Below are 27,552 nucleotides of genomic sequence, written 5' to 3'. Positions count from 1 at the left end.
GCCCAGTGTCCATCTGCTGCCTTAATACTAAACCTATAAATATATGCACGTAGATCTGTTTCCCCACACCCTTATATAAATATATTTACATATGTACATTCCAGTCTTAAAACCTCTATACATACCCTTTGTCCCCTAGTTCTTGCCTCTATTTCCCTTTACTGTCCTCTTGTCCCACTTTCATGGTCAGCCTTCATTTGGGTTTCAGGGATTTCTCTCGGTTACAATGCCTTTGCTGAATCCCTACCACGCCTCTCGCACCCTCCTTGCCACTGATTTTGGATCACTTGTTGCTCCCCTGTCCCTGGGTTGGTCAGCACCACCTCCTTACCCCTGCCTTCCCCTCTCCCGTGTCCCCCGCAGAACCTTTGGTCCCATTGTGTTTTCCTCCAGACTACTCATCCAGACTATCTTATCTAGATAGATCTGTAGAGATACTAATATGCATAAAAAAACAAGCCATAGCAAGATAGGCAATCAGTGAGAGCACAGCGATGGCAACAAAAAAGGAAACAAATTACCCATAGAAGAATAAGTTAATTAAACGAAAAAAGGAAAAAAATTTAAGCAGAAATAAAAACCTGTAAATAGATCAAGGTCTGATTTTTGATCTCTAGGCGTGTCCTTCAGTCAGGATCGATGGGGTACCATGCTCTGGCCCCCAAGTCTGTCCTTTGAACTCCCTCGGGGGCTTTCTGCTCTGCTCCCATGGTTGCTTTGCTGCACACTTTTTGTGGTTTGCCTCGGTGTCTCAGGGTCAGTCTGGGCCAGTCCCAACACTGAGTCCTCGAGCGTTGTCCCCCTTAGAGCCCAGGGCCATCAAGGGATGGCGTGTCTTGTGGTGGGATCAGCCATATTGTCCACTCTGTCCACAGGCTGTTCAGAGCGGGGATGTCATCCTCCAGGCCTGGTGAGTCAGGATGTGCTCCACTCTCTTTTCCTCCCCAAATGCTCCCATTTGCTTTGATCAGACATGCCCCTCTCCCCTAGCTGCAGCTTCATTGCAGTCCTCTCAAGTAGCTTCTTCTGGGGGGAGGGGCTGTTGTCCACCTAGCTGGCATGGGGGCCGAGCCCTCAGGCCCCTCCACTAGCTCCCCACTCCTTGCCAACAAGCTGCATTCGTCTGGCACTGGCTTTAAATCTGGTCCCTCTTTCCCTGTGGAGACACAAACAATACCCTTCCCCTTCCCTTGAGTGGTCAGTGCCCTATTCCCCTATCACATATCCCTTTTTTTTTCCCCTCAGGTAAGATTTCTTTTACCATCTCTGTTTAACTGAATAATGTATGGAAATTTCAAGGTAAAATTTAATGCTTCCATTTGCAACTACTTATCTTTATAAATCATGATTTTTTTTTCAATATTATACAATCAGTATAAAATTCAGGATTTAAAAAAAGTTGATTTCTGCGATTTAGATTGTAAGACTATAACCATCATTAACAAATTCTAAATCTATGTGTTCGTTGGAATAGCCTGATAATCCTCATTAGTTGACTAATAAACAAATAGCATACATTTTAAGCTATTAAAAGACATTTATTGGTGACTTTGATGATTAAATAAATATATCTTAAAACTCTTATGTCAAAGAATTATATTAACTTTATATATTATTAATTAAAATCTATTAGTGAAAATCGTAAACCAAAATTTAAAAAGGATAATCCTGCACAAAGGCCTCCTTCTTGTCCATATTATGTATTGCAAAATAGAGTCTAAACAATTTAAGAACTGCAATTTCTATTTCACTACACCTTGGCAGACAAAAAAATTAAAGCTTATAATAGAATGACTGGAAGTTATTTGTCCTAGGAGAAAAGGAGAAATCAGCAGCACAAGTCTTCCAAGCCAGGGCACAAGTTTTCAGGTTTGTTTTTCCATTGACTTAAGGCATTAAGGCCTGGCAAGGAGGAGGTGGGGGCAAGCTACCTAACACGTTAGCACTGATTATTTTGTCAAGCAACCAATTAGCACTTACTAAGTAGCTGTAAAAGGAGTCCTGGTGGCATCTAGGTTATACATTAGAATGCTAACTGCAAGGTCAGCAGTTCAAACCCACCAGCAGCGCTAGAAGAGAAAGGTGAGGCTTTCTGCTCCAGAAAAGATTTACAACTTTGGAAACCCGAGAAAGCAGTTCTATTCAACCCCCAGCAGGTCACTATGAGTCAGGACAGAGTCAATGGCTGTGGGAAACTTGGCAGGAGAGAGTGGGATCAGAGGAAAGAATCTTTGCAGTGGGAGAGAAGTACAGTCAAGTGTCAGATCTCTCAACCATTGAGAGTTAGAATACATTAACCTTCTACAATGATACACAAACTTTTCTTGTATATTCTTAAGTGAACTGACTCGAAAATGATTTTTTTTAAAAAGAAAGAAAAAAATGGTCCCCGCTTTCCTTTAGTGAATGAAGCCCATAAACACAAAAAATATCTAGACCCACTCATTTACTAAATGATCTCCACCATAGGGTTCACTAAGCTGAGAGAATACAAAATAATTCACTGAATAGAAACCCCCCCAAAAATTAAACTTCTCATTCATTTTACACTTCCTTTGTATTATACTATATAAAATATATTTGAACCTAGATATATATATATATATATATGAGCATATATTTTTATAAATAAATATAATCCATCTATCAAGGCTGAAGACTAAAACTTGGTAAACCATTGGCCATAGTAGAGGCGTTGGGATGGCACAAACTGCTGACTTCGCACCTAAAGTTGGAGGCATGAAACTCCCGTGCTGATGTCATGGAAGAAAGGCCTAGGGATCTTTTTCCATAAATATTTTAACCCACATACCCTTAGGGACTCATTCTACTCAGAATCCTCTGGACTGCAAGAGTGTGCTTGTCTGTCTGCCTGTCCTGGGATTGGCTCGTAGACTACTCTTAGTTGAGAACGATTAAGAAACACCGACGCTTGTGGACAGCAATAAACACAGACACTATGTAGATGGAGAGGAAAAGCTTGGCATCCACTGAAAAGACTTTGCCTAAACGACAACTCTGTCCACAGCTCATTTTGAGGCTGAGCAGTTTGCCCCCAACAGGACTCTGTTTTTTCTCTCCTTTCTCATCTCTCTCTCCCCCTCCCAATGCATTCGGCCAGCCCACAAAATCTAATTCTAGCCTTCACTTCAGGCTGTAAGAACTTGCAAGCAACTGATTAAGAGGCAAAGGGTTTATTTTTCTGTTTGGACAAGTTCCCAGAATAGACAGAAAGAGTTTTCCTTGGTCTCAAATTTGACAGACTTCCATGGGGCACAGTAGCATCCCAACATTTCCATTTGAATTGCCCCCAAAACAACTTCATGGAAGAAACCAAGAAGATTGTCTATTTTACAGACAAACAGAAAAAAGTTTAAGAGACAAATTTGTTATGGGTAGACAAGGCCCAATGTTCTCAAATTATAAGAGGATTTAACATTAGATTTTAAATAAACTCAAATCAGAATTTGAGCAACTAAATTTTATATACATAAATATTAAAAGTTTAGTCCTAAATTCATTCTACAAGGCAGTTGGGGGGGGGGAGAATACAAAGTGGTGGTGTGACTAATAAAACACAAGATTGACTATTGTAAACACCTTTGCAAAAATATGAGAACAATATAAAAATTATTTTTTTTTTTGAAGAGTAAAAGTTGTATTATGAGTCCCAAGAGAAAATCTTATGAGCATGTGAAATAGTGTTGATTACCACTTTGTATTCAGACAGTCCCAAAGGGTGAGCTGCCCTTCTGGCACTTGAAGAACTCGGCTGTAGCAGCCAAAGAAGATTCGTAGGAAGAAATGCCAGTCGTGTAACAGAAGGAAAGCTCATTCCCATGCCAGTCAAGACGAGGGAAGCCAGCACATTCCTCATCCCCCAAATGGCCACAGATCAGATGATGTGGAGCTCAGCAGTTTGGTATGAACAGCTGAGATGAGCTTAATTTGCGGGCTTCCCCATTGCTCTTTTTTCTGGAGAACATTAATCTTTCATTTGTTTTTTTAAGCTTTCAGTATGGATTAAAATGCTGAGAAAAAAATTAGTCCTGGCAATTTCCTTTATTATTTGCATGTTTGTGCAAAATCTAGTACATCAAAGGCACCTTAGATGTCATCTGGCCATGACATTGTGGGGTCTTATAAATCTGCTTTCTTAGTGTACTTCATTCTGAGTCTATATTATCCCAAAAGAACATTTGATAGTTGACAAGAGTGGATATAATCATTTTCTATACATGAGGAAGGGAAATAATCTCCTTTGGAAAATAATTATTAAGATAAATCTGGAGACCAAATTAATTTGTAACTCAAACTGACCTGCTTAATCCTCAACAATGGGAAAAACTGCCTTATATCAGAAAATAAGCAATCCTGAAACTAAAAAAAAAAAAAAAAAGTCCTCTTCAAAATGATGATAATGGTTCTTTTTCTGTATATTATGCTTATTGTCTACCAAAATTTCAGAGACAAAAATGTTTTTAATATTTTCAAAAGAACTGTACACAAATGAAAAAGCCTCCCATCCTCTGCATGAGCTCGTTAGCGAGACTCACCCTGCTTCCCCCATGGCCATCCTGATGCATGAGCCTCACCTTCTAGAGGCGGCCTTTATGTTTCACTGGCCCCCCACATGCAGCCCACACACAGATCTTAATGAGTCTCTGCTCATAATCCAAGCATAGCTCACTACCTCTCCTGCTCCACTCGGATCGAAGCCACATCATCTGTTTGGAATAACTGCCTAATCAGACGCAGCCCCTTCTCTTGCAGTCTATTCATAATCAGTGGTCCTTTCAAAAATGTATGTCAGCTAATTCACTCCTATCCTTAACACCCTGTCCCCACTGCCGACTCAGAGCACACATATAAAACAGTGTAGAATGGCTCCCTGGAAATTCTGAAAACATAAGTTTTTCCAGAAGCAGACAGCCTCATCTCTCTTCTTGAAAGTGTAGAAGCCAAATGCCTCAGCTCCTACACCACCAGAGCTCATTAAGTCCTTACAGTGCCTCCCTGCCCTTAAAGTAAAAGCCAGTATACTTGCAATGGCCTAGGACAGTGGTTCTCAACCTTCCTAATGCCATGACCCTTTAATATAGTTCCTCATGTTGTGGTGACCCCCCCAACCATAAAATTATGTTGCTACTTCATAACTGTAATTTTGCTACTGCTTTGAATCGGGCAACCCCTGTGAAAGGGTTATTTGACCCTCAAAAGGGTCACAACCCACAGATTGAGGACGAATAGCCTATGGGATCTTGATTACCTACACTGACCTCTAGCTCTCTGACCCCTAGCTACCACTTCCACTAGCCTCCTCCAGCTGAACTGACATTCATACTCTTTCTCGTAAGTGTGGATGTGCACCCCCCTGGAGCCTATGTCCTAGCTGTCCCCTCTGAGTGAGATACTCTTGCCACTCCTTTATAGCTCTATATCCAAATTTTCCATCTCCTTCAAGTCTTGCTCACGTGACATCTTCTCAATGAAGGTCTAACCAGCCACCCTATTTAAAGCCACAACTTCCCCTACCACCACACCTAAGACTCTCCACCCTTCATCCATACCCAGCACTCAACATCATCTGACTTTCTAAATAATTCACCTTTGTAATGTAAGTATGGTTCACCATCTTATGTTAAAAGTTACAGCCTTGCAGATCAGAAATTTTGTCTTGGCCACTGATGCACCCCAAGTGTCTGGAATAGTGACTAATACGTGGTAGGTTATCAAGAAAAAGAGCAGAATAAATAAACTTAATAAAGAGTGTGACCTAAAGACTTGGGCCTCAAATTTTTCTAGAGTGCCTCAGACTATAAGGAAAATAAGTTAACATCCAGTTACAAATTTTGCTCTTAATTCCTTGTCCTAAATTATGTGCAGATGGAATTATTTCAGTAGTAAAAAGCCTTCCAGATTTCTCAGAGGCTTGTGATAAAGCTTTTTTTTATTCACTAAACAGAAGGTGAGGATTTACACACTAAGGTGACCAGACGTCCCGCTTTTGTCAGGACAGTCCCGATTTTTAATAATTTGTCCTGCGTCCCGCGGTGTTTTAAAAAAGTCCCGATTTTGGGAAAGAATGCACGACAAGTTAGGGTAAACAGTTTTCAGCTGCCATGTGGCTATTTTGCCTGGATATGAGTTTTATCAATGGTGTCCCGCTTTACCAATGTTAAAATCTGGTTACCTTATTATACACAGAAGAAGCAATAAAGTTGAACCCCCCCTGCTAACATGTGGAACTCTAATTTGCGAAGTTCGACACCAGTCTGAAGACAGCATCCAGGGGAATACGGAGTGTGTGACATCAAGAAATTAGGGCTTCACATGGAACAACATATCAACCTGTGTGATCACAAGGTGTCGAATGGATCACTGAAGACAAATGGGTGCATAAGCAAATGTGGCAAAGAAAGCTGATGGTGCCCGGCTATCAAAAAGTATAGCGTCTGGGGTCTTAAAGGCTTGAAGGTAATCAAGTGGCCATCAAGCTCAGAAGCAACAAAACCCACATGGAAGAAGCACACCAGCCTATGCAACCACGAGGTGTCGAAGGGATCAGGTATAAGGCATCATCAGAACAAAAAATCTTACCATAATGAATGATGGGGGGAGTGCGGAGTGGAGATCCAAAGCCCATTAGTAGGCCACTGGAGATCCCCTTGCAGAGGGGTCTCGGGGAGGAGACGAGCCAGTCAGGGTGCAATGTAACAACGATGAGAAATACAACTTTCCTCTAGTTCCTAAATGTTTCCTCCCCGCTCCCACTACCATGACTCGAATTCGACCTTGCAAGTCTGGCTAGACCAGAGGATGTACACTGGTACAGATAGGAACTGAAAATACAGGGAATCCAGAGCGGATGATCCCTACAGGACCAGTGGTGTGAGTGGCGAAACAGGGAGGGTAAAGGGAGAATGGGTAGTAAAGAGGGAACTGATTACAAGGAACTATATGTGACCTCCTCCGTGGGGGACAGACAACCAAAAAGTGGGTGAAGGGAAACGTCGGACAGGGCAAGATATGACAAAACACCAATTTATAAACTATCAAGGGCTCATGAGGGAGGGGGAAGCGGGGAGGGAGGGGAAATATGAGGACCTAATGTCAGGAGTTTAAGTGGAGAGAAAATGTTTTGAGAATGATGTACAAATGCGCTTTACACAATTGATGTGTGTATGGATTGCGATAACAGTTGTATGAGCCCCTAATAAAATGTTTTTAAAAAAAAGAAAAACTTTCCAATGGAAATGAAAATTTCAACAAAAAAAAAAAAGAAACGAGGGCTTAACTCCATGGCCCCAACAAAGAAGTCAAGAAATTGTATTGTCATATTTGCTGCATAAGTCACCTCTGGAAACTAATAGATATATCTATCTCTAAATAATCTGAACCTAATTGTGACACAGTCACAGTTTTACAATGGAGTAATTGTCAGTTTTTGAACATGCCTCTTCCTTATTATACCAGCATCCCTCAGAGTTTCTAGAAAGGATTTGATGTAATTTACTTCACCCATGAACACATACACACACACAACTATCAGGTGTTTATATAATGATCTCTCATCCCTGGGATTTTCATATGCATGTTTTTATATGATTGTCACAATAAGTTATTAAGCATACAGAAAAGACAATTTTTTCTGCCCCTTGGTAATTATTTTCAGTTAAGAATATAACATCTCAGGAATACTTAAAAACTTATCCCAAACCCAGGTCTTCAGATTGGTAGAAAAAAATGTTTAATTTTAAAATTATCCCACATTGAGTCCTCACATTCATTTTGAAAATGAACAACTGAGCCATGGGAAAATGCTATAATAGACTATTAATATTAAAAGGTAGATTGTATATAATGTTGTGAATTTTTTCAAACAAAAAATATATATGCAGAGAAACAGAAAAAAGATTATCATGATCTTAAACTTAAAAACCAGTGTGTGTTGTGTTGTGCTGTGCTGTGCTGTGTTGTGTTTGCAGAAGAAAAATGCAAGGTATGCAGGAGGAGTCCTTGGGTGGCTCAGATGGATAAGTGCCTAAGAGCCAAAGGCTTCCGCTCCACGTGTGGGGTCAGCAGCAACTCACAACAGCAATACAGTAACCACCACAGACACTGTACACCTCTTCCTTTTCTAGTTACAGCCATTTTTTCTCAAGTCGCAGTAAAACAATAATAATAATGACAGCTATGTTTATTTTTTGAATGTGAATTTAGGGATTGTTACTCAGATTAAGTAGCAAGATAAAACCCCAATACCAAAAAGGTGTACATAGGGTCTTCTTGGATTTCATTGTAGACTTTACACCTAGATAGTCTCATCCTTCTTTAAGCTAGTTAGTCTTGTTGTTTGCAGACTGGGAAGCTGGACAAGAGATACTGATGTGCATTCCTCTGGCTTACACACAAGGAGAAACAAAGGGCAGCTTCCAGCACCAACTCAGTTACTGCCTAAGTACCACTCAAAGGCAAGCGCTTTTCAAGCAGGCGGGGTGTCATTTGGCCTTCTTCGTTAGTATTATTTGATTTCCTATTCGGGGTTCCAGATGTAACTTATTTGATATGAGGTGTTCCAGAGTCCGCCACCCTGCACGCAGGGCACCCTTACCTGTTGATCTCCAGTGTGTGCACACCATACTTGCTCTCAATCAGGTATTTTCCTGGCTCTCCTGCTTGGCAAATCAAGCTACCATCTTTATACCTAAATAAAAGAAACATTTAATTTCATTAGAAACAGATATTTTTTTCCTATTTTTTCCCATTCTTTGTTATTGGTACCTCTATCATGCTATTATTTCTGTACTACTACATTGTTCATCTGAGGTGGGTGCAGGGGCAGTGAATTATTTAACTTGGCATTTCTAGCCAAAGTCTCTAACTCCCACCAGACAACCTTTCCCTGAATGGGTCTGGTAATAAGGTGGGGGACGATACTGATATTATTCATGTGTGAGTAATTGTGAACAATATTCCCCGATGTACACGCCTGCTGTGTGTAAAATGAGCTCTCTGAGAAGCAGAAGATCCAGAAGACAGCTACACCGTAAGAGGAACAGCAGCAGAGCCAGGAGCGAGAGCATGGAATCGATAGATGAATTTACCAGTCTGTGGAGCCAGTAAAGCTGAGTGCTTTTGTGCAGGAGGCTGGCTTGCAGAATGCAGTGCCTCTAGGCTGGTGGGGATGTGGGGTTTGCTGACTCATGGGTGTGGGACTCGGAATCTTTGGGTTGAGGCTTCCTGCAGTGGGATGGCTCTCAGCGCTTAGATCAGGGGGTTGTGTTTGCTGGCACATGACCTTGAGCTGAATGCCTTGCGGTGGAGGCTTACAGTGAAGTGGCGTACCCTTTGGGGCATTTATTAGCAGACCTGAAAGAACTTTGTAAAATCTCCTAATGAAAAACTCAAGCCTAAGCATTTATCACTCACATGACAACTTGCTACCTTTCTTAATAAACCCTTTCATCATGATGTAGCAGAGTGGCACAGTGGAAGCGTGCTGGGCCCATAACCCAGGGGTCAATGGATCAAAACCATCCTCTGCTAGCTTTAATATTTAAAAGTAATATATATCTACATATATATATATATATAAACCCTTTCATCATGAATTTTGTCTTGTGACTTCTGTGTCGCCAATGCAATGACTATCAGAACCCAGTGAGGTAAAATAGAAAGCACAAATTAAGACCACACAGTAAGTAGGCTGGAGAAGGGGGACCATTATAGTAAAAGATTCACTGTCATTATTTCCTTTTTTTTTTTTTAAGAAAATAATAACACTTGCATAAAAAAGACTGTGTGGGCCATCCTCAACCTATTGCAGGTTGTCTCCAAAAGATAGCTTGAAATTTGACCATTTCGAACAAAAAATATAATTCTATCATTAAAAAATGTAATCACTGTTTGTGTTAGGGTTCTCTAGAGACATAAAACCAAATTGCTGATAATTAAATATATTTATTTAAAAAGATAATTAGATATATAACAAGAAATGAACTGTTAAATCATATACAGATAAATATATAATACAAGAAATGAACAGTTAAATTATAAAGCACTACAAATGGCTCAGTGCAACTAACTCCCATGAGAGAGAGTTGTGAGAGACTAGCAGTCCTTCAAGTCTAGTCTGCTGCCAGATCTCCCTCTATTTATATAGAGAGCGAGGCTATCTCAGCACAGCAGCCAATCACAAGGCAGATCACCAACTGTCAACTAACCACCAGTCCCAACTGCCAGTCCCCAGCTCCAGAGATGTCTTAAAGGGACCTTAACTTACAGCAACAGAGTCCACAGGTTAGGCATCCCACAGGTAGTGTAGCCTATAAATTGAGGCACAGAACAAACAAGGCAGCCGCACATCGGTCCGATGATCAAAGAGCAAGAGACAAGAAAGGCGAGGCTCACCGAGCCATTTATCTCTCCGCCCTTCAGTTAATCCTACTTGTGTTTATCAGCCAGACTGGCATAATAAACTATCTCACTGTTAGATCATACTTGCTTATCCACGCCATATTGACCAAAACTCCAAACTCATTGCTACTGAGTCAATTCTGACTCATGATTACCCTCTAGAGCAGTGGTTCTCCACTTTCCTGATGCTGCGACCCTTTAATACAGCTCCTCATTTTGTGGTGACCCCCCAACCATAAAATTATTTTCGCTGATACTTCATAACTGTAATTTCCCTACTGTTATTAATCAGGTGACCCCTGTGAAAGGGTCGTTTGACCCTCAAAGGGGTCACGACCCACAGGTTGAGATCCACTGCTCTGGAGCAAAGTAAAACTGTCCCTGTGGGTTTCTAAGACTATATATCTCTCCAGGAGCAAAAAGTCTCATCTTTCTCCTGTGGAGTGGCTGGTGGGTTCAAACAGCCAACCTGGTGGTTAAGTATTATCACAACTACCTGACAGAGTGACCAGGGCTCCCCAGGCAATATTGGAGCTGAGATCTAGTAGAGTTCTACTGGATCTAACCACACATAAATCCCGACTAGAGGACCGTGGTGCACCCCAGGACCGCAGGCCCACAACTACCTCTAACAGAATCTTGGCATCAAGATAAGAGATTATCAGGCTCCCAAGCCTGCTGTATAAATAGTCGAAGAGTTGACTTTTTGTTTTGTTTTGTTTTGTTTTGTTTTAGGAACTGCTGTTGAATGTCCCAATTCAAGTTGTAAAGAATGTGTTTATCATTTTTGGAGCAACCAAGACACTTGATCCATATATTTGTATATATAAACTTGCTCCATATATCAGATATAGAAAGAATTATCTTTTAATTTTAGCAACAGATAAACAATGGAAGGGGCCTTTGTAGCTTAAGATTTAATTCTTAAATCAATCATTGCAAAGTTCAATTAACTATAACACTTAAGTCCAAAACTTTGGAGGTTCAAGCTTCTACTTATTGGCCTTCTTATGTTTAAACTCATAGACTCTTAGTGCCTTTGACAGCAACTGTGCAAATGAAAACTCCATGACCATTATGCATGGAAACACATTTCATTTTTACATTTAAAAAATAACCCTAAGAAAACAGTTTAATCAATGTCACTAACATAAAAGCACCTGGATCTTATTTTAAGTGGATAAGTCATGAGTTTTGTATAAAGACACTTCTTATGGAGGGTTTCCAGAGCTCCAGTCTATTAAACACATTATGTAGCATATGACTCCTTCCTTTTCATCTTGCTTTCTGTGCACCTTTGCGCCAGCTCTGCCATGTTCCTAAAAGCCCATAAGAGCAGAAAAATACTGACCATTGTACCACCGGTGTAGGAAATCCTTGGACAGTGAAACAAAGCTTCACAGACATCTTTTCCCAAACAGTATGGGACCTCAGCCTCACCAAGATCTCAGGGGCTCTCCTCATGCGTTCTTCAAATGTATGCCTTTCCCAGGCCTGCTTATCCTCCACCTGCCACCAGAATGGGAGAAGAGACCAAGCGTTGGAAAAGAGCATGTTTCATAAGTAAGTGCTGCTCCGAGTGATGGAGCCACATCAGCTTAATGGTGACAAATGGCAACGTAATCCACACATCTAAAAAGAGACTCTCCTACCATGTATTGGACAGCATATTTGTCCAGCCTCTCCTGAGCCAGTGAGCGTGCCTGGTGAACATTGTCTTCTAGCTGAGCCAGTTCACTGAGGAAGCGCTCCCGCTTGGCTTCTCCATAAGAAGCCATCATTGATTGGTACCTGCACGATCGAAGAAGCTACATGATTATTGTGACACGCACCTACTCCCTAGAGTCCTCTTCTCTTGCCCAGGATTTTCTTAAGTGGAGTGCAAGGAGAAATTGTAAAAATATCATTTAGAATTATTTTGTCTTTATTTTAAGCATACATTTTGGTGAAGTTTTAATGCCATACACTAAAAAAGTTGTAAAGGATGGCTATGATTCATCAATAAAATTCATTAGGGTATGCATGCCCTTATTTCTTTTTATCAGCAAGAATACTCCATTCGAGTAGTTTAGAGACACAAACGTTGTTTTAGAACGTTGTTATGAGTAGGCCAAGTTCTATTCTAAGAGTCTCTGTGTGTTTGAGTGTTGGAAGAGACTCGCATGTCTATTATAACCGACAAGTAGGAACCATAGCAAAACGGGACCTGAAGTAAGAAAAGGAACTGAGGTTCCTTACAAGTGGATTTGTCAGATGTTCACACATGGTAACTCTGACAATGAAAATGCTTAATAAAGACCTGACAGCTGCAAGCAAAGCACTTGACCTTTTCAGAACTTAGTCTCTTCATTTCTAAAATGAAGGCAAAGGTGGGTTTCAGGGGTTGGAGATTCAAAATGGTTAAGAAGCTGGGCTTCTAGGGTCAGTGCCATATGTTATGCCAGTTTAGGAACTAGCTAAGCCTCTTCCGCAAGAGTGAGTTTTCTTCTGCTGGGCAACATACAAACATTATTCATTATTCTGAAAAGTCTGAATTTAAGACCGAAGTAAAGTCAATTACTTAACATGTACAAATGAGAAATAAATCTATATCCTAGAAAAATTAAGAGGATAAAATGGAAGCTTCCCCTTGGCAGGGCTGTGCTGACAGAATATGACACACCCACGCTCTGTGCTCCACACACGGCACCTCCTGAGGCCTGGCCCCAAAGCCCACGTGACCCTCTCCCAGTCTCATATGCTCCCCACTTTTGTATTCCCTATCTACTAGCAAAGTTGGGATGCTTCTTGTCATTTCACTTCCTCTCTGCTGACGCCGACCAGGCCTCAGAAAAAATCCCCCCTTTCCTTCCAGGCCCGTCTCAAAGCAGTCTCCTGCAGGAAGCTCTGGCTAAGATCCACTTTCCTTTGAAACTTCACAGCTCTTTGATCTTCCCTTACGGCTTTTATGACAGCAACAAAAAAATCCCTGCCCCAAATTGTAATTTATGTATAGATTTTATCCCACTTTCACACTCACCCCCTAGCAGAATAAACTCTTTGGGGGAGAAAGATTGACTCCTGGCATGTCTGTAGCCTACAGATTGTTTAACAGATTACCCGCCCATAGTAAGGACCAGTTAAGTATCTGTGGTAGTTACATAAACTGGTGTCAACTTGTGGGTGGAGTCAAGCCTGTCAATCAGGTCACCGCTTGATGACCTCATTTGGAGGCACTAAGGAGATAAATAGCTCACTGGAGGCAGGACACACACTCACTCGCTGTGAAACATTACTGACTATGAGCCTAATGGAGCTAGCTACGCTGATGCAGCCAGAGCCTTGGAGCTGGAGGAACAATGTGGAGACCCATGCCAACACTGAGATGCTTCTATCACCACTGGATCCACAAGACTTTCCACCCACTGTCCTGTGATCTTCCAGCATTCCACATCATTACATGTATTTCATTATTCTGAAGAGAACTTTATGTATTGGTATTGGACATATGGGCTAATATCGGACTTATGAACTTGATCTGGACTGGGCTAGAATGTTTTCTCAATATTCAATTGATCTTGGATCTAAAGCTCTTTCTTTTTTTTTTTTAATCATTTTATTAGGGGCTCATACAACTCATCGCAATTCATACATCAATTGTGTAAAGCACATTTGTACATTCATTGCCCTCATCGTTCTCAAAACATTTGCTCTCCACTTAAGCCCTTGGCATCAGGTCCTCATTTTTTCCCCTCCCTCCCTGCTCCCCTCTCCCTCATGAACCCTTGATAATTTATAAATTATTGTTTTGTCATATCTTGTCCTGTCCGATGTCTCCCTTCACCCACTTTTCTGTTGTCCATCCCCCAGGGAGGACGTCACTTGTACATCCTTGTAATAAGTTCCCCCTTTCCAACCCACTCTCCCTCTATGCTCCCAGTATCACCACTCACACCACTGGTACTGAAGGGATCATCCGCCCTGGATTCCCTGTTTCCAGTTCCTATCTGTACCAGTGTACATCCTCTGGTCTAGCCAGATTTGCAAGGTAGAATTCAGAACATGATAGTGCGGGGAAAGGGGTGGGGGGCATTTAGGAACTAGAGGAAGGTTGTATTTTTCATCGTTGCTACATTGCACCCTGACTGGCTTGTCTTCTCCCCAAGACCCCTCTGCAAGGGGATCTCCAGTAGCCTACAAATGGGCTTTGGATCTCTACTCCGCATTCCCCCCGCTCATTCACTATGGTAAGATTTTTTGTTCTGATGATGCCTGATACCTGATCCCTTTGACACCTCGTGATCACACAGGCTGGTGTGCTTCTTCCATGTGAGTTTTGTTCCTTCTGAGCTAGATGGCCACTTGTTTACCTTCAAGGTTTTAAGACCCCAGAAGCTATATCTTTTGATATCCGGGATAAAGCTCTTTCATATATATATGTCTCCCTAGATTTGTTTCTCTAGTCCAACCAGACAAGCTCTTTCATATATATATATATAAGCTCTTTCATATATATATGAAAGACTCATATATATATGAGTCTCCCTAGATTTGTTTCTCTAGTCCATCCAGACTAACACAGTGTCCAGTCGTCTAAACTGGGTTGGGGAAGATAGGTGTCAGTGAGCAGTGAGAATCAGGAAGCTTGCGTGAGGTTAGAGAGGGCTTCAAAAAGTTTGTGGGAAATGGTATTAAAAGATCATGGAATTTTTTTCCTGTGAGCTTTTTGAAACCCTCTTACCAGGCATATAGGAAGAAAAAGAGACATGCAGGAAAATGTTTGTGCAAGAATAAATTGTTTGCAGTATAAATTTAGTTTGGGGACAGAAGAGGTTGCTGGACATATGTATAGGTTGGATATATATATTCATTCATTCATTTGCTTGTGTGTTTAGACTAGTAGAGATATTGGGGAAAATGCCCCCAAAATAACTGCAGTTAAGTGTAAAGTCCTATTCAAGAAGTTGGGTTCCATGGCGCCCGGTCTAACACCTTTCACAACATGACCCTGTCCCTGATTTCTGATTAGTACTTCTCTAACTGAACAGTATGTAAAACTATAAAATAATGCTAGTCATTTGGGAAATCTGAAACCTAATTCAGAATTTCAGAAAATTCTGTAGCTTTTTAATACAGAAATGTAGGTGAGAAACTATAAAAATTAAAACACGACCCAATATTTATTTACTCTTCTTCTTTACTTCTAAGTAACACACAACCTCATTTTCACACCACTCTCATCCTCACTCACACGCCTCACAAATACTGCCTCTCTTTCAGCTGTTGGAGAGAGACAGTTTCTTCCCGCCTCAGGTCTTTTCTACATGCCCTCCGCCTACTGCGGCATTGTCCCAACTCCCAACCCAGCTAACCCTACTGATTCTTGCGTTTCGATACAAATCTTACTTCTTCAAGTTATCTTCTCTGGATTCCACATCTAAAATATAACTCTGCCCCTTTTCCCAGCACCTTGTTCTCCTCTGATATACTGTCCACCCAATGTGAATATATGTCGGTTTACAACCTGTCTCTCCTCCTGGGCTCGAGATCCCAAGAGAGTGGAGGCAGTATCTGTTCGGTCCCCACTTTACGAGCACAGCACCTAGAGGAGTGTCAGGTCTCAGACTTCTGCCAACGTTGGTTGAACAAACGAAAACTCACACTGCCCAAGAAGTTTTGCAGACAATAAGTCTTCAAATTATCAGTGATTCTTACTGAAACATAGCGATGAAAAAAATGAAGCATCGTATGATAAGCTTCGAGGATCAGAAGTTCAATCTTGATGTCGTTTAGAATTTCTGTGTGCCTTTTCCATTTCGCTTACCAGAATCTCTGGTTTATTCTTAAGTTAATAGCACCACCATCCCCTAACATTTTACAATATTGAGCAAATATTCTGTCATAAATATCTGCCCCCACCCCACTCCTGCCCAATCTTCAGTCCCCAGTATTCTTACTTAATACATTTCTGCATATTTGTAATCAGTCAACCATAACACTGACTCTTTTGTACAGAATTATGTAATTCATCAAGCATTTACTCTCAATGACAAGCCCATTGGCAGCCTGAATGATTAAGGGAGAGACATTTTCACTTGGGCAGAAGTAATGACATCACAGGGACATTTCTAATCTGCCATATCTTCTGGAAGGACATGCTGACATCCTTCCAAACACGCCAGTTCCTCTTCAATATTTATTACACATGAAGATAAAAGCAGTAGCTCAAATTGACAAACCCACAACTTCATCTTTCTCAAAGGACCAATTTGTCCAATGCTTTAAACTAATTTCCGCCATGGGAGGTTAGGAATAAATAAGTGCTTTCCATAAAGCTTAGGGCTAGCATGAGTGGTGAATTATTATAGTAAGAGCCAGAATTCATTTAACTGCTCAAATCATTGTACACACTGGGGCACATTCATTCATACTTGGCCCTCCTACGTGATAGGAGCAGAGCTGGCATTGCTATAAAAGTGAAATTAACTCTGGCCCGACTAAGCAAAACCTCCTATTACTTAGATTTACTTTTAAAGGCAGAAAATTCTCATTTCAAAAAGATCTTTCACATGTACAATATGCACGTGGGTTATGAGGGAAAAAGGTATTGTGAGGTTTCTAAAAATATGCTATGCCACAGCATGCACAGTGAGTTCAGTATAGAGCTAGCAGATTCCCTCACGTCTTCCACAACGATGTCGCTTGCACTTAACAAGAGTGACTGACATTTATAATGTGCTTAAGAGGCACGGTAAAATTATAAGTAGTCATCAAAAATTAAAATACTTTCTTTGAGTTAGATTAAATATCAGAAGAAAGTAGACAATTGTACTTTAGGTAATTTCCAACAACCATGGAAGTCACAAAAGTCATCTTTGCTAAAATGTTATTAACCACAGTTTCATGTTCCTGGGCCATTCTATTCAATATTTACTTTCACCCATTTTATCAGTGGAGAAATTAGGGAATAGGAAGATTACGTAATATTTTCAAGGGCAATATATAATTGATTTTTTAAATGATAATGTTCAAGTCTTCTCACTCCAAATCCCCCAAATTTATATATTACCTACATGTAACTAATCTATACCTTACACATTATCTATATAAATCTTATGTATTGCCTACATGTAACTAATCTATATCTTACACATTATCTATATAAAATCAATCTAATACATAGGAATGCAGATTTTTAAAGTATATATTTGAAGTAGTTCTTTTACAACATAAATCCTGACTTTGTAATTAAAGCTATTTTACAAGGTACTCTAAAAGTTTGAAATTTTCTAAGTATGGGTTAATCTTTTCACCTATACCCTTCTTCATTAAATAAATTAATCATAACGCAAATTTCAAAATTAAATATATTTACAGTACTCCATCTCCCTTAGAGTTTTAAGATTTTTAAGAGATATCTTAAATTTCTACAAATAAAAGGGATAATTAAAGGAAAGATACAACAAGTACCATTAACTGAGTCATTTAATATGTATAATTATATGTTATATGGTTAAAGATCAAAGTAATACCACCACCTGTTTTGTGTTTTGTGATCTGGAAATAATTTTAAGACTGACATTTTTATTAATCCATCTCATTCCTATGACATCTTACCCTCATGAGCTGACTCCATTGAAATGCAAAGTATGACAATTTATAGAACCTCTTCACAACTCTTTAGTTTACACATGGACAACTGTTTAAAACCCTGGCTCCCTCTTCAGAAGTTGACCTTGCTTGAATCTACTACAGCCCTTCACCACTTTTTTCCTTTTTAATACTAATAAGTGAAGAGGCTGCGGGTGAACGCTCCAAATGAATATGCAACTTTTAGATCTCGATTTTCTTCCACTTCTTATGATGTTATTCCTCAAGGGAAGGTGTTCAGTTCGGTGTAAGAGAGTCACAAAGACCAAAGATTGATCCCAGCTCTGGCGTTGATGAGTTCTGTAACCTTGGACAATATAGATGACTTCCTTTACCTTAGTGTTCCCATCTGCAAAATAGGATGCAGTTCAAATTCCAAATGCTCTTAGTAGCGTCAAATGAAATAATAAATGTACATGATAAGAAAGTAAGAAAAAGTGAAACCTTATTTTTTTCATTCCTAGCAAGTACTATCTCCAGGTTTCTCTGAACATTCAGCTCGTGCTCTCTGGCCTACAGAGGACCGTTCCTCTCTGTTAAGCTCAGGAAAGGTTTCACCAGCGTAATGAATTGAATATGAATGTACAATCTGTGAGAGCCAACTTGTAGTGAGTACCTTCTTTTCCTTTCATGTTCTTCCTCTTCGGCCGAAGCCCTTTTGGCACAAAGCCTGCAAGTTGTTCCTCCAACTGACCACTGGCCAGATGCTCTCTGGGAGGATGACTTCTGTGTCAAAGACTTCTGGCTCGATGACTGCGTTGAAGCACGCCTTTATGGAAATAGAAATATTTAGAAGACATACGAAAATATATGAATAATAAAATAACCAATGTAGCAAAATCTATTGCTCATCATAAACAGCGTTATCTGCTTTCTCTACACTCAGTCCAGAAAAACACACACCACACACACACTCACAATCTATTTCTCTGCACAGCCACGGCTCTTTTTTATCTTCTTTGTCCCACCGTTCAGTGGGAATCCTCTGTAGTATTAAATTAAAAGTGGCGAGGGGGAGTGAGGGGCCAGTCCCCACCCACTGATACTACTACTCGGATTCAGTAATGCACAATTGTATGGTTGAGATATATAAGTATTATATTAAAGTCATCAAGAGCATGAGAGATATTACAATAATACAGTCAGAGATATTACATGGTAGCATTGCTCACCTCAGCCCAGCTTAGTGGTCCACGTGGAGAGAGGGGGAAGGGAAGGAGGTTAAGGGAACAAGGGAGAGGGGAGTGACCAGGGAGTAAGCAGCAAGGAGCTCAGAGTCAGAGAGAGATCTATATTGCTGACTCACACCTATATACCTTTTGGGGGCAAGCCAGCCCACTAATTACAGGTAGAGACATACATAACAGGGAGGAGCTGCACTATAGATTGCACAGCAATGAGTGGGTGGTCTAGGGGTTGGTCTCTGGGTCTCCATCGGAACCATTATCAGTAAGGTGAAAACTCCTCCTACAGGAGCCTGTCCATTGTCCCCAGAGGCAGGGAGCAGGCCCACCCCTGTGGTGGGATGAGACAGCAGCCTGGCAACTGATTGCCTTCAGGGGAGGAAATGCCTGCGCATCTGACCTCCCCCCACACCTCTCCAGGCTGAGTTTCTCTATGGATCTTGCCATTTTCTTTCAGGGGTCAGTTGGTAGCTTCCACAGACTTTTTGGCCTAACTAGATGATCATATTTGAGCAACTTTAAAAATGAAATGATCATGGAGTTTTTCCATGAATATTTGGAAGCCACTTTGTATATTTTTAGGGATTTGAAACTCCTTTTAAGTTACTGGGAGAGACAGTGAATGCTTGGCTTTGTTTGTTAAGAGGAATGGCAACCAGATACAAGTACTATAAAGTGTTGCTAAATACAGGGTGTTTACAACATATGGGCAGGCACCAGAGTGGCTGGAGAATGCCAAGCTTTGCAATCACTTTCATTCTCCAGCACAACTTTCTAATTATCCAATTAAAATAGATATGCTGCCACATAGGTAGACTTGATTGTAGCATGTGTGGTTGGTCTGTGAGGACTGTACCTTAGACACTTGCAGAAGGAAATGTGGACTTGATGTCAGCCTATTTTGCAGTGAATAAGTTCACCTTTACTACATTTATTATCAATTCAGTAAAAGTATTGTTACTACTGGCTTCCATTCAACCTTGACCTTAGAACTCATCATCTTCTTTCCTACCTGGAGTCTTTCTCACTGAATTTCTTTTCATTGCCCTTTTTGGGGGGGTGACTCTTTAGATTTGAGCTCTGAAAGGTCTTTTAGTCAGAGTAAAATCAACCAGCATTTACTAAACTCTCCCTGCATTCATTAACTAATCCAAGGGTTTAGAACCAGTATTTGAGGTAAGGCTCTGCCAGGAGAGCCCACAGCTCTCCACCCTGAGTGCTCGGCCAGGCCTGGACCTGAGCCACATCCTGCTCAGCATTTGGAGATGTGCATCAGTGAGCACATCTTATTTCCAGACCCCATCCCACGCTTGTGATCTCTCCGTTTCAGGAAACTAGATAGCTGTGCCTCGCTTTTAAATTGGGGGCTATATCAAAGCTCTATGACTCTGTTTCATGAATTTCAACTTACTTTTTGGCTGCATATTCATCCAGAAGATATCTTGTTTGAATGTGACGATATGACCGGTCAAAGTGTCTGTGTCTCTTTTGGTAGAAAGGTACTGCTACGAGTGACATCCTTGTGGCTTCCTACAAATAAAGAGGAGCACAAGTATCGCTGAGTGTCTCCTCAGCTACAGGCATGCTTTTGCAATGACTCGCATGAGTACTACTAATTCTTCCAAAGGGAGAAAATCAACTCAATTCAGGGAACCTATTCCAGAAAAAAGTGATGAAAAGACTGTACAGGTGATTATATTGGATTGGAGTTAAGAAACCTATTCACTTCCCATAGACCTGAGTTCATGTGAATTCAATTACAATTTTTAGAATGCCTAGTTTATTCAAAGCCATATTAAAGCAGTGGGGGAGAGGGATAAAATACTTAAGACAGAGATTAGATAAGTAAACAAATTCTTTAAGCACAATATAAGATTTGATGTGTGCCAATGAGCGGCGAGAAGGAGCTGGCACCAGAGCGCTCGGGGACATGGCAGCGAGCACATGGGACAGGAGAAAGGGGCAGTCGAGAGAAGGTCCCATGAAGCCGGTGACCTTGGAGATGGGTAGTACTCTGACCAGGCTGAGATGGGGATGGAAAGCAGGGCATTCCGTGAGCAAAGGTAAGAGGTTGGAAAATATGGGCTCTCAGGATACTGGAAAAATTGTAACAAGAAATCACTCTGTAAAGTGTAAAACCACATGCAGAGGGCTTTTGATGTCTTTCTGAGAAGCGGAGTCATCTCTCTATTCAAAAGGGGGGAATCGAGGGGAAAATTCATCTCCAAGGCTCCTTCCGGGGCCATCATCCTGAAGTCATTCCTCACAGGTGACTTGTAGACATGCTTGGTTCGGGTGGGCAAGAAAGCTGGGACTGAGTCCAGCACCAATACCTCATGGCTTGGAGGAGAAAATATCAAGTTTTGATTAAGTTCTCCGGAAACAGTTAAGATCCTTCCTTGTCTCTGGAAATTGGAAGATCTGAAGCTATTAGACATAGTCATTTCTTTCACATATTCATCCAAAATTACTAGAATGCAAATTTTGTTATTTGATTCTATCTAGAAAGTTATGGAGACTGTATATGGAATCCTTGTCACCATTAATTTCCCAAAGGAAAGAGCAAAGAGCTCCTCCAAACAGAGCTCCATTTTGTGATTTATGTTTAAATCAGAATAATCTGGCTTGCTCTAAAGACGGAGCTCTTAAGTAAAGCCCCATTATACAGCCCCAAGGATACGAGTTACACAGAGGACCATGGTAATAGAGGCTCCTTGAGTTTAAAATGTCATGATTCTGCTATAAGATTAAATAGTCTTATAGCATACCTTTTTAAGTATACTTTTTGATCAACTTTTCAGACTAGGCTTTTCTAGAATCACATAATTAAGAGCTGGGAAGATCCTTCCAAACACAAGGGCCAAGAAAAGAGATGATTCCTTAAACTATATAGCTAGAATTAGCCCACCCAGAAGTCATCAGACTACAGTTTCTGGATCTTTTCTATTCATCTCACAAACTGATCCCACATTTCCTCTCAAAAATCACCTAGTCAACCAATCAAGAGATAATGAGTACCTGACACGTGCTATATAGTGTAATGATAAATTCATTATAAATATGTAATATAGTGGAACACATAAAAGTGTATGTCCTTCATTGAACCCAATTTTGAAATCAGCATTATAATACAAAAGCTACATGTACTGGCTTTCACACCTGAGAGCCCTGAATTCAAACTCTAACTAAGATGTGCTCTTGGGTTGTTTCTGAATTTCTCTAACTCTGAGACACCATGTATTTGTCATTTCTATTTTATTATTATAATTTCATTGTTATTAGTAAATAGAATTCTGTAAACAGGAAATTGTGTATTAAAAATCTATCACTTTAATATTTCAAATATCCAAGGAGTTCCTCAACGAATCCATAAAGGTAGATCTTTCAAAAAACTTCCTGGCCATGAGTGTGGATGCCCCAGACTGTCACTAGAGTCTAGGTGTGTGGTGTTGGGGAAAACTCATTGAATTGAAAGCAGACCAGCAACATTCTCTGACCATGTTACTGGCTATTGCGAGACATCTTTCATCATCCTGAGCCGGAGTTTCCTCTTCAAAACGTCCTCTCTTGTATTTGCACTGAGATTGGGACATTATGCTGCACAGAAACTTTGAGTGACCTTCACAAGCACTGTTTGCCAGGTTGTTGTTCCATATCGCAGTATTTGTGATAAACGTGTGTTTATGTTGGGTTAACCTTCAAGTTGTGTCCCTTGGCAAAAGGACAAGTCCAAAAATGGCCTAGGTGACAGAAGAGAAGAAGCCATCATGAAACGCTGACACTGTGCCACTTAATATCTAAAGAAGCTATTCCAAACTTGATTAGAGCCACGCTCGCATTTGAATGTCAGCTGTCTGGTGAAGGTTATCATTGCTCACGACTTTATAACCCGGTGACTGGATTATCTTGGACTGGTTTTCAATGATCTGCCCCGAGCTAGGAGAACAATCAACACTCAATACATCGACTGAATTTGACACGTGGTTGTGTGGGCCTGGAAGTCTCCAAACACTTCATTTGTGAAGAACATATCCTTTGTAGTGATTAGACAAGTGGATCTGGAATCGAGTGCCTACTTTCCCATATTTCTCTGCCCATGCACTTACTGTCAGCCACTTCCTCTGAGTGGCAAGTATTTTCCCCCATGATATCTTTGGAGGATGTTGGTAAAAGAGCATTTTGCTAAATTTATTCCCATTTTATTCTCTACCCATGTAATGAAATGTTTGCAATTACCCTTGTTTCCACTCATTTTTCCTTCTAAAAATATATTTGAGCTCCTGCCACACGGAAGCCAACATATGTCATAGGACCATAGGATTTCAAAGACTGAAACAGCCTTGCTTCAGACATGGGATCAAATACATGCCTTCTATGGAATTTGTGCAAATGTGTTCTCAGCTCTACTTTCCTTTTATGACTTTCATGACTCACATGTCAAACACATATACCAGCCTCACACCATTACCAGTCTGCTTATTTTATTCCGCACTACACTACGTCCATCTCTGCAAACGAAAATCTCACGGCCATCGGGTCAATTCCAACTTACAAGCACCCTATAGGGCAGAGTGTAACTTTACCCCTCCGTGACCTTTAGATTTTCAGAGCGTCCCCAGTTGTCCCTAAACCAGCTTGTTGCAAACTCCTCAAAGCCATACATGATGGAGACGTAACGCATATTCTTGGAGACATACCCCTGGAGACACAGAGGGGGTTCGGGAGATAGCTACACGCACGGAATCACAATGCATTTATCAGTGAAATTAAACCAAAGACAACAAACTACTTATTATAACAAAATGAAGAGCCAACTAGAGTCAAATCTATGACCTGAGTCACAGAACCAAGGAATTCACAAATGTTATAGCTTATAGAAATTCTTGAATCTATGACCTGTGAGTCAGAGAACCACAAACTGTCATGGAATGGAGAAATCTAATTCAACCCTTGTGTTTTCAGTGAGCACAGTGAGGCCCTGGGAACTGGCAGGGTGGTCTGAGGTCTCCGACTGCTCCTCCCCACCAGGGGATTCCTACCTAAAACCATGCACTGGGATCTTGTCACTCTGCTTGTTGCTTGTGTCTGTGGGACCATACTTCAGACATGCTAGAAGAAGCAGAGAAATCTGACATCTTGCTGGCATCTGTATTTCACTCTTCCTTACGGTTATAATAAGTAGTCTGTGGACTCTGGTTTAACTCCTATGGTCATTTTCACTTGCAAATTCATTGCAAATCCATGGCTCCAGACTATAGTGGAAGAAAGATGAGGCTCTCTACTCATGTAAAGGCTGATCTTCTCAGACCCACAGCCGTGGTTCAACCTGTTATATAGGGTTGCTACGAGTCAGAATTGACTCGATGGCAGTGAGTTGTTTTGAGGGTTTGTGTTTTTGTTTTATTTTTTTAATGACTATCTGCCACACAGCACTGTCAGCACTAAACTGCCAAACGCACTGACCATGGTGGAGATCAAGCAGATCCTGTCAGTCAGAGGTGTGCTAAATACACTGGGGGGAGGGGGAGTGTTTTTTAATTTAGTTTGGGGGTTTGTGTTGTTTTGTTTTTAACATATTTTGACCTCACACAGTTTCATATATAGTATCATCCTATCCTTATTAGCATTTTGACTTTACAGATGATAAAACTAAAGTTCCCCAAAGACTGTAATAATTTGCCAAGGTCACAAGGTTAGTCAGTGAGAAAAGCTCCAACCCAGATTGTCTGACTAACCTAACCCTCTTTCCCCTCACCCCTGCCTCAGGCTCTTTTTGGCTCCCCAGGCTACTCACGGAATGCTCCTGACACGTTTAGGAATTATGACACCAAAATGCAATGTAATACTGTCCTCAAGTACAGGCACTGTGTGTCTGTGACATGCTCAGTACTAATCCCTTCCTGAGAGGAAAACTTGGAACCAATCTTTTATGTCACCCAGAAGGATTTGAATTTGTGAAAATATTTCAGGTACAGAGCTTTTACTTCCATTTAATGAAAGAAATCATCATTTGAACAGCTAAAAGTGCCCAAGTCAATGAACACACCAAATGAAAGCAGTTCTAGGGAAAAAGAAGAGAATTAATTGCTAGAGTGTTGGTCTGCATTCCATGTGACAAAATGCTTGGGTCCTAAGACGGGTTTTATTCTAACTTAATCACAATGTGAAGTACTTTCCCCAAAGAGTTTTCCAAACTCCTTATTTCCAAAATTAGCTCTAACCGGGCACAAAATGATATTTTAAATAATTATCAATGATTAATTCAATAAACTTTGATGTCTATTCAAAGTCAGCTAAATTCTCACATCTTCCTCCCATATAGTCTTTAGAAAATAAGGAGTTTATTCAAGCAGTTCAAGCTCCTTGAGTAAACCTACTTGTTGTACTTCGTAGGGCATCTGATTCATTCGTTCCTAATGCTTTAGCAGTGTCAAAGTAAGGAGAGAAAGGAGGTAATGTCTAGCTTTCTGGGCAGGTCAGCCAGGCAACAACCCAGAGATGTAAAGTATGTATTTTCTTCAGTGAATGTAAAACAAATCAGCAGTTATAAGAATGTTTCATTCCGTGCAAAGTTTATCCATGGAAAAGTTTTACTCATGTTTGTATAAAAGAAGGTGCCTAACCCGATGTTAGTTTTATGCAAATTCACTCCAAAATCATCCAGTTCCATTTATTAAATGGCACCTTTTAAATTTTCTTTATTCCACTTGCTCTTTGATTCCTGTTTTACTTCTCTTCAGTAAGGAGCCATGAAGCAGTAAGATCAGGGAAGCTGGTGGATTTCAACCACAGCAACCTCCGCCTTCCTTCATGACTGCCCTTCTTTTGCCTCCTGAGGAGAGTCGTCCAACTTCACTCCCTTCTCCCAGCAGGCATGGTGTCAAGAGCAGCCCTATCAGACCTTGACCCAGGCTCTAGCAGAAGGACTGAGCTGAAAACCCACAGCATATCCAAAAGCACAAAGAAGAGCAGAAATTTTGAAGTATAAGAAAGCTGAAATTTTGAAGTAAAAACTGGAAAGTACTGTCTTAAGTCTAAATTGTATGTTTTTTTATTTCTTTTTTGGCCTTAGGAATATATTCCATTTTATTTTGCATGCAACACGAAGGGATGTTAAAATGTTATAACAACAATGATCATGACCATGGAAAATAAAACACATATATTAGTTGAACATAAAATCTAATCAGATAATACAGACCTCTGACTAACCAGGTGCCTTTTGCCTTTCTATCCCATGTAGGAAATGATGAGTATAATGGAGTATCCTGGTCAAATCTTTACCCAGAAAAGAAAGGTCCAGCTGGGACATTTGAGTGTCAATGGCTTTTTTGCGCGTTATTAGTCCTTCCCCCCAAAGCCACAAGTTAGAAAGGGAAAGAAGAAAACAGAAACTTACCCAGGAAGAAATGAAAATAGCTCAGAGGAGAGGCACTGCCCCACCCAGCTCTCCCCACTCCAGCTGAGGAAAGTGCAACTGAGAGAGATGGCCAGAGAGATGCTATATATAGAATCGGGGCGTGCCTCTCCCCAAACTGGTACCTGCACGGCAGAGCCTGAGCCAGGGCATAAGGAGAGAAAACTTCTAGGCATGTTAGAAAAATCAAAAATAAAAAGGTTCAGCACTGAATCACAAAGTAAGCTTTTCTTTTCCTAGTGGAATTCATATGACAATTCTGCTACTCAAGAAAAAGCAGGGAGGAAATCAAGTATTACCTCTACCTGGCTCTCCCCTCCACTCATTTTACGTTTTAAATGTTAATGCTCAGATGTAGTCTCTATCCTTTCCAGTTATAAGACCCCAGGCATGTAAATTGACACTCACACAGGAATCTTAATAATGGGTTAAATTACAATAAGCGCTTTTGCCATTTAATAGTGATTGTTCTCTAAAAATTAAAGAATACTCTTAGCCATGGATGAAAGAAAGTTTGAAGTCTGTAGATTTTGGAGGGTTTTTTATGTTTTGTTTTGTTAATTTCCAAACTATTCAAGTTTTCACTTGATTTCATTCTAGAGTTAATTTAGGAAGAACTGCATACCTAAAAGAGGAACTATGCCTAGTCGGCAAGTTGCACCTTATTTATAGTTATTACCACAGGCATACACTATATCTAAACAGCACAGATAATTCCAGCATGCCCGTATTTTTGCACAGCGTGTGTTGAAATATAAATAATACATAACGGGACAATTGCGTGCTGTAACATGGCATGTATGATGGAGAGAAGGTGCTCGATGGGGACAACCACTTGAGAAATGACAACATGGAGACCACATCTGACTTCACAAGTGGAAGAAGAATTCAATGGTACATCGG

At 40.6% G+C, this 27,552-nt stretch overlaps 1 protein-coding gene across 1 annotated transcript in view; it reads right to left on the bottom strand.

The window, feature by feature from the left end:
• MYOM2 (myomesin 2) overlaps positions 1 to 26,714 on the bottom strand; it is a 128,466-nt gene extending 101,752 nt beyond the window's left edge. The window contains exons 1-6 of the mRNA XM_004707745.2: positions 26,632 to 26,714; positions 20,644 to 20,762; positions 18,665 to 18,817; positions 12,072 to 12,210; positions 11,771 to 11,928; positions 8,615 to 8,707 (exon numbers count right to left, since the gene is read on the bottom strand). Coding sequence (XP_004707802.1) covers positions 8,615 to 8,707; positions 11,771 to 11,928; positions 12,072 to 12,210; positions 18,665 to 18,817; positions 20,644 to 20,750 — 650 coding nt within the window. The 5' untranslated portion in view covers positions 20,751 to 20,762; positions 26,632 to 26,714. The remainder of the gene's footprint in view (positions 1 to 8,614; positions 8,708 to 11,770; positions 11,929 to 12,071; positions 12,211 to 18,664; positions 18,818 to 20,643; positions 20,763 to 26,631) is intronic.
• Positions 26,715 to 27,552: the final 838 nt, after the last annotated feature.

This window comes from Echinops telfairi, unplaced genomic scaffold, assembly GCF_000313985.2.
Source record: "Echinops telfairi isolate 266 unplaced genomic scaffold, ASM31398v2 ScPeMD7_9;HRSCAF=40, whole genome shotgun sequence".
Taxonomy (NCBI): domain Eukaryota; kingdom Metazoa; phylum Chordata; class Mammalia; order Afrosoricida; family Tenrecidae; genus Echinops; species Echinops telfairi.
The sequence above is the reverse complement of the archived record's forward strand: the minus strand, read 5'-3'. Positions and strand labels throughout refer to the sequence as shown.